Source organism: Ursus maritimus, unplaced genomic scaffold (assembly GCF_017311325.1).
Source record: "Ursus maritimus isolate PB19 unplaced genomic scaffold, ASM1731132v1 scaffold_17, whole genome shotgun sequence".
In the NCBI taxonomy this organism is placed as follows: Eukaryota; Metazoa; Chordata; class Mammalia; order Carnivora; family Ursidae; genus Ursus; species Ursus maritimus.
In genome coordinates this window covers 46838988-46846609 of record NW_024424119.1, presented here as the reverse complement: position 1 = coordinate 46846609, position 7622 = coordinate 46838988, and the positions used below count along the sequence as shown (strand labels likewise).

The 7622-nt window shown below is 46.8% G+C and overlaps 1 protein-coding gene across 8 annotated transcripts in view; it reads right to left on the bottom strand.

Moving 5' to 3' along the window:
- Positions 1 to 1653: 1653 nt before the first annotated feature.
- Positions 1654 to 7622, bottom strand: part of CNTRL (centriolin) — a 77980-nt gene continuing 72011 nt past the window's right edge. For 4 of the 8 annotated variants that reach the window (XM_008698824.2, XM_040631814.1, XM_040631816.1 and 1 more), the window contains 7 exons: positions 7328 to 7533; positions 6181 to 6321; positions 5333 to 5605; positions 5106 to 5168; positions 3646 to 3852; positions 2327 to 2410; positions 1654 to 2077 (listed from right to left, as the gene is read on the bottom strand). In XM_008698824.2, the coding sequence (XP_008697046.2) occupies positions 2354 to 2410; positions 3646 to 3852; positions 5106 to 5168; positions 5333 to 5605; positions 6181 to 6321; positions 7328 to 7533 (947 nt within the window). In that variant the 3' untranslated portion in view covers positions 1654 to 2077; positions 2327 to 2353. Of the gene's footprint in view, positions 2078 to 2326; positions 2411 to 3645; positions 3853 to 5089; positions 5169 to 5332; positions 5606 to 6180; positions 6322 to 7327; positions 7534 to 7622 lie in introns of those variants that run through there. The other 4 variants (XM_040631813.1, XM_040631815.1, XM_040631817.1 and 1 more) reach the window with 4 other exon arrangements.

Below are 7622 nucleotides of genomic sequence, written 5' to 3'. Positions count from 1 at the left end.
TTTTCTTCAGGCAAACAGTTATTTGGCAGAAGTTGTTTTCATTGGAGAATTGTCCTTATTGTATAAAGAGAAGTCTACCTACGTAGCGTATAACGCCACATCACTCAGTAATTGACTTCGTTTTGTCCTTGTGTTTGGATCACACTTGCAATGTTTTCAGTCGACCTTTTTCAGTGTGAGATCAGCACACTTGGTGCCTGATAGTGTTCTCCCTTGACTGTACTTGGGGCCAAATTCTGTTGTTTGCATGTGTAATCCCCTGTAATAAACTTGGGTGCTCAAAATTAGAAGAGCAGATTGTCATATTGTAACATACATGTGCCAGACACTGGGCAAGTTCTTTGGAGAGAATGTGAAGTTCTTTTAATCTTTAATCCAGGAGAGCTTACTACTTGTGGGGTCACCTGCTTCTCTGGGTTACTTGTTAACCTTGCACCTGTGAGGAGGCCCTCTTGATTAGTAAATTGGTGCTCAGTACTCTTTATGGGTTAGACATTCCAGTACAATGTTCAAGTGTTTTTCATGGATAATAAAAGTGTTTGATGCAGTAACCTTGATTAAAAAAATTTTTCTTTGGTGGTGATGTTCACATAATACCAGAGGTAGTAAAGTTTCTTCGGAAAGATGTCTTTTGAAACCAGGTGTTTGGCTTCACACATTGATTAACTCCCCTAATTCCAGACTGTAGTTTCGAGAACTTTTTTGCTCATGTATCTGTTGTTTCAGGTGTGATCTTTCTGTATAGATGTGTGGTTCAGGTCACTCACACAGAAGATCAAATGATTACCTTCCATTCCTGTCCACAGGGGAATAGAGAGCGTTCATGTGGCAGTTTAGAAAGAAGACATTTTACCCCCATTCATCACAGGGACAGAATGGGAAAAAGTGTCCCTAAAGGATTTCATTAATTGTGCAGAGGCCTGACTTTTCAGCATTTTGCTAAGGCCTGTGAAAATGAAACAAAGGAGAATGTTAAGTACAAAAGATAAACGCCAAATTAATTTTTATTTTGGGAGTAGATGTCTTCTAGAACTTAACTGTGTGTTAAATTTTATGCCACTTCCATTGCCTTTATTGTAACTCTGTTTATCCCACATCTTAATGGTCCAGGTCTGGCCAAACAGCTTTTGGGAATATAGCCCTGCATGGGTGGAGAGGGATGACTGCACGGCACCATTCTGTATGGTTATGGTTCAGCAGCTGTCTACAGGCCTAGAAAACAGGCCTTGGGAGTATATTAAAACCTAATTGATAGCATGGAGTTTCATACTTCCCCTTACCCATGAAAAGAAGTCTGCTACACAGTCTTTGTGACAATAGTTGCTATTTAGAGAAATAAATGTATTTGTAGATCATGGAGCAGAGCCAGTAATTACAGTAGTTCAAAGATTTAAAAGTTGAACACAATTTGAATTTACCACTGGGTCAGATTCTGCTAGTTTTCCGCCAAAGAATATTTTTGGTTGAGGAAAAGCACCTCGAGTGTAGTAGTTTTATAAAAGATATTTGCATGTGATGTATGTTCATTGATAGGCACAACATACTTCAATTTCCAGGCCAAAGATGGAGAGCCATTTGGAAGATTGCCATTTTCCTGGAACGAAGGTAAACGTTTGATGGCTTTACTGTTGATCTATGAAATGTAAAGTCAGATGAAAGACTATTTTATCTTTTATTTTCATATGAAAATAGATTTTAAACAACATCCAAAAATAAAATTTGACACTATAAATGAAGAAGGGCTTGAGTACATTTTTTTTTCTTTGCAGCTGTAGATTTTACCAGTTTATAGCCTCAAATTTGCTATTAAAATCACTGCTTTTACGGCAACACATTTCAAAGGTAAAAAAACAAACCCCCCAGCCATCCAGGTTTAAACTGTATACGAGTCTTCCATATGTACGTGGGGTTTGCAGAAACCCCGGTGTTCACAGCACAGTGAGCTAAGCTACAGCGGAGGTGCCGCGTCTGAGTTCCCCGCCTCGGGGGCGAAACCAAGCGGCATTCCAGTTCTGCAGTGAGGTAGTAGAGAAGGGATTTCTTCAGAGTTTCCTCATCCGGCTGAGCAGTTCTTTTCCTGCAGGAATACAAAGAGGATGCATTCTTGCAACAGTAAAAACAAGTCTTCGATGAACAGAACTAAGTGACAGCACAATGGCTAACAGGTAAAACACGTATTTGAGTACCTCTTAGGAAAAATATTTTGAGATGAACCCCTATACAAAATTATCCAAGAGTAAAGTTAAAAGGCTACTTGACTGTAGGATAAGCTAGGATTCAGGATGTTCCAACTGAAAGTGGTAGTTAAAAGAACTGTAACATGTACCCCGCGAGCAGGAAGCTGGGGATGGCGTCAGTGTCGGTAGCTGTCTAGTAATTGTGACGGACCTTGTGGAACTTGGAAGGAGCTCTGAAAAGAAGGGAGATGAAAAGACAGCTCAGAAGCCAGCCCTTAACTCCAACCTAGTTTAGGCTTTCATCCCACATACCTGGATTATGACCCCAGACTCCAAAAGAATTCTAGCAATCTCCCCTCTACCCACTGCACCTCTAACACCTCCATTACTCTCCTGCATCCAGAGCGCCTGAACTCTCCAGGCTGCCACCCTGAGCTGATGAGTGAACCTGGCACCCAACCCTCCATGTACTCATCTTCCATGACTCTGGGCCGTCTTACCCCTAAACCCACCTTCTTTCCAATGCTCAGTGCCTCCGACACTCTTAAGACCTGCCCTGAGGCCCATGACAGTTTGGGTCCGTGCCTGACTTGGTCCCACCATAAAGGTTTTAAGGTAATCCTACTCAAATCGTGGGTCTGCTGCTGCTGAGCTGTGTGCCTCCAAAAGAGGCAGCTGTTTCTGAATGTTCTTGTGGCTCAGCCATACACTCTACTGCTCTGTGGTAGTGACAGATGAGCCCCGAAGTCCTGGTTTCATCTTTTGCTGTGACATTTTTCATTTTACACAATTTCTTCATCTATTAAAGGGATACTTCCTACCTCCTAGGATACCAAGACTACATGAGATAATATAAAGTGCTTAGTACACGCACACAGTAGGCACTCAAAAATGGCAGCTATTACCTATCGCTGGGTCCCTACTGACCAATTCCATGAGCCTATTTCATGTTCCTCCTACTAAAGGACTGTTAACCTTGTTGAGGTCTCACGCAGAAAGCCTCTGGGAACTTCAGGGGTTGTAGAGACCCTGGGCTACGAGGTCTGAGTTCCAACCTCTGCTGAGGAGGAACAGTGGGCACAGCCAGTCATTGCTCCCCGAGCCACAGGGAGACGGATAGGCTAAACCAGGACTCAACGCTGGCCTCACAGCCTAAATGCTCTACAGACGGAGGAGAGAACAAGGAAACCCACCAGTGGAGGACATCATGAGAATTCGCTACGTCCCTGACAGGTCATCCAGTCTCCAATTTTAGGCCATTCCCTAAGCCATCACCTTATCCTCTTTCTAGGTCTACCAACCAACCCACTCCAGTTTTCCCAGGGACCATTTTTGAAAGAGCAAATCTGTATTAAGTCTTCCAGAGACCTGAAGATGGCATTTGTGGCCCTCTGAGTCTCCTCTATCTAGATTATGGACCCCAAAGCTTTCAGGGACTTTTCATGTCCAGAACAGAGCTTCCTCTTACCTGGCTTGGTCCAGGCTGAGAGTCCTCAGCAAGGGAAGACTCCGTCTGAGACAGACCGGGTGACGACGTGGAGTCTCCAGAAGTGCTAGTGACCAATTCCCCTAACGCGTCCACTTGTCTTCTCAAGCTGTGTAACGTGCCCTCCGTCTGCCGCTTCCCCTTAATCAACACTTCCGCTTGCTTGGACATACAGTGTCGGAGCTGGGCCTGAAAGTGTTGCGGTAAAATGGAGGGTTTTACACAGAAGAAAAGAACTCAGTAGCTTCCTCATGCTTAACACTTGATGGGCAAATCTGATTATCGTAAATTAGGAATAGCTGCTGAAAATGCTCTTATCCTAAAAAAAAAAAAAAAAAGGAAACGTAGGCGGTGCGGGTGGCTGCTCTCTGCGCGCAGACTTTACCCTGCTGTGCTGCCATCAACCGGCCCGCCGCTCGGCCTCTTCTCCCCACTGTCACAGTGCTTCGGACTTCCGCATCCCTGGCCTCCCCACTAAATTATGACCCCGTCTCTCCCTTTCCAGACTCAGCAGAAGACTGGTTTATACTCAGTATCTTCAGTGCCTCTCACAACGTATTCAATCCTCACCCCCACGCGACTTTCCGGCTTGCCCCCGCGCTGTTTCTTTGAAAGGGTTCTCTCCAAGTCTACAGCAGCTCTGTCCAACAGAACTTTCTGTGATGATGGGAATGTTCTGTATCTGCGCTGTCCAATAAAGCAGCCACTAGTCACACGTGGCTACTGAGTCACTAAAACTTGTGGCAACTGAAGAACCGAATTCTTACCCTGATGTATAATTCCTTTACATTTAAGAGCCACATGTGGCTGGAGGTTACTGAACATCAAGGACCTCCACTCCCTCAACACGGCACAGGGCTCCCTCTCAGCTCATGCTGTGTAGGGAGCCATTCTCCAAACACATTCTGCCCTTTCGTTCTCCCTCCCTCTCACTTTCCAACTCCCACCCGTACTCTTAACCCGCACATCTTTGGGTCAACGCTGATCGCTAAATCCCAGACTCCCTGAAAGCTGCCTACGGAGGGGGCGGCCCTGGAGGTCTCAGAGGCCTCGAGGCTCCACGTGTTCTCAGCCAAACAACTTCCTGTCTGACAGCCAAGCCTACTTTGCCAGTATTCCCCCTCTTTCCCCAACCACTGGCCTATGACCCCCCTTTTATCACTGGATCTCCATTTTCTGTCCCAAGTCCTTCGGTTCTGTCAGTTTTAGCTGAGGCAAAGCAGCATTACCCAGAACACTGGGCTCAACTCCAGAATTCATGGTTTGAACGCTAACCCCTGCCACTTACTGTGTGATGCCAACTTCTCTGAGCTTCCACCACGTAATCTAGAAAGCTGCTCATGCGGTACCAGAGGGAATGACAGCAGTACGTGGAGGTAAGCAATCTCCCCCCCGTCCTCAACATGCCAAGTATCTCATACTGTACTGTTTTAAAGGGCAACCTTGAGTCGATCTTCACGGTGACGCAGTCTCTCGCGGAGTGCTTCTCCACGCCAGTGTTCGTCCTTTTTCAGAGGGAAAGGGAAACATCAGAGTCCCCAAACGTTGCTAGCCTTTCCCTCCTCCCGCCCTTCCCCAGTCCCATGTTTGTTTTTCAGCTTATCTGGGGGGAGGCGGAAACAAATTATCCTTCTAACAAAGTCCAGAGAACCGCAGGATACACCCTTACCATTATGTGAGTCTGGGAAAAATTCAGTTTTTCTTCAAAAGGTGATGGTCTCTCACTCACAGTGAATGGGAAGTTCTCTTTCAAGCTTTCCAGCCCTCCTTCTAGGTTTTCATTCCTTTCCAAAATAGCCTCCAGATCTGCTGGTAGTTCTGGAAGAAACTGGTTGAGATTCTTCAGGCTGGTTCTGATTTCATCTTTCACCTCAGATTTAAGTGTTCGCATCGCGTCACTGATTTCCATCTGTCTTCTCTCCAAATCTTTTTGGTTTGTCATCTGAAGAGTGACAGTCAAATACCATTGGGTAAAATTTGGGACCTACTTGGAATTGAACTGTTTAATGCGTCGTGTACTTATGGAACTTTCCATGTAGGATTAGACTCTCCCAGTCTAAGTGTGACCTGCTCTCAGCCTGGTTACACTACAGGGTATCAGAGGTTTCTCCTGGGGTCATTTCTTCCTTCGTAGGGATCTGGGTCTCATAGACATGTTTCTGGCACAAAATCTAACATTTCAACACAGTTCTTTGGGACACGATAAAATTTCAGGCTGAAGAACTGCCATTTTTCTTTCAAAAACATAAGATGCTCGCTGAACTTATGGGGATTTTAAAAGTATATTTTGAACAAATGCTTTTTTCTTGTAGAGGTGCATTTCTAAGTTTTAAGACTAGAAAAACAGATTTGACTTAAAGGTCATTCTTATAATCAGCTTTCACAATTTCCACAAAGAAATACTCTTATTAAAAGAGCTATTTAAGAAACAAAATCTATCTGAGCCCAGCAGGGAGGGAGCATGCCTATCGAGCCTTCTCTGTCCTGGGCGGCCAGCAGGGGCTCCCGGGCACGCACCTGTTTCTTGAGCTCCGTGTACTCATGCTGCATCTGGCTGAGCTCCTTCATCAGGCGCCTGGCCCGCTCGTGGTTGTCCTGGGCCACCTGTTCGATCGTCGCCATCTCCTTCTGCATGCAGCTGTTCTCCTGCTTTTGCTCCTAGCGCCGGAGGAGGGACATGACTGGGCTCTGGCACGTGGAGCCGTGCGCTGCTGGCTTACACACTCACTAGCTCCCTAACTCCATTTCCCATCGGGGCTCTAGCTGTAACGTGGGGTAACACTACCGGCCTTCTCTAGCGGCTGTGGTAGAGCTGGAGTACTACATGGTCAGAGTCTGTCAGCCCAGAGTCTGAATCCTAGCTCCGCAAACGTTACCTTTGATAATATGTTACCTTCCTTTCCTGAGCCTTCGTTACTCGTCCGCAACAGGAGCAGCAGCCACCATCACAGAGCTACCCGGAGGATGAAAACCTAGACACCTCCAGGCTATCTATACAGTCATGTTGCCAATCACTAGTGGTAAGCGTGTCCCCCTCTGGGAAACACACACCCATTCACACAACAGGGCTGCATTGGTTCCTCCAGAGGGTGTTAGAAAAATCCATTCCTGCGACAGTCTCTACCGCTGCCCATCTGCCTCCACCCACCATAGACTGTTGTGGACTTCAGAGTATCCCCTCTCCAAATTTTTATCCCAAATGTATTTTAGGGATAAAAGCATGGTAGACTGAGATCCTTGGTTTTAGGATAATGATGAATTAAAGCTAATGTTGACTGAAAAGGGCAGGATGAGAAAAATCCGTGAGCAGTGACTGCAGCTGGGCAAACGTGTTCAGCCTTCTTCCCCCCAGACCGCTGCAGCCCCCGCCGGTGGAGGCGTGAGCAGAGGCTCCTTGCTGAGCGTGCGCTCTGCTTCGTGCTGACACTGCCTGTTCACGTGACCATCTCCCCAGCCAGCCGGGCTCCTCTAGGCCACAGCCCAGACTCCGGCAAAACCCACCATCAGCTTCAAGATCACACCGTGCATCCATACACCAAAAACAACAGCTGAGTTAGGGACTGGGCTGCCAGGTGAGCTGTTTTCTCCACACTGAAGCAGCGTTTTTGTTTAAAAATGTAAACGCGTTATTTCCTCGTAAGCCGCCGGGGCACTGGGTACTCACCAGAAGGTTTTTCTCCAGCTGGCTCCGCTGGCTCCTCAGTGCTTCCTTCAGGCTGGCAACCTGCTTCTCGGCCTTCTTTCTCTCTGTCAAGAACTGGTTCCGTAAGAGGCTGAAGTCTGCCCTCATACAGTCCGTCTCTTTCTGGAGAGCCTGCAGCTCACTTGACTTTTCCAGTAACTGCTGTTCCCGTTCTGAAAGCTGTCGCTCTGCAATGAGCATTTTCAGTCGTTCAGCCAGAGGCCCTGGGCCGGCCGTGGGCAGGTTGCGTAATGACACGCCACCCACTCGGGCATCA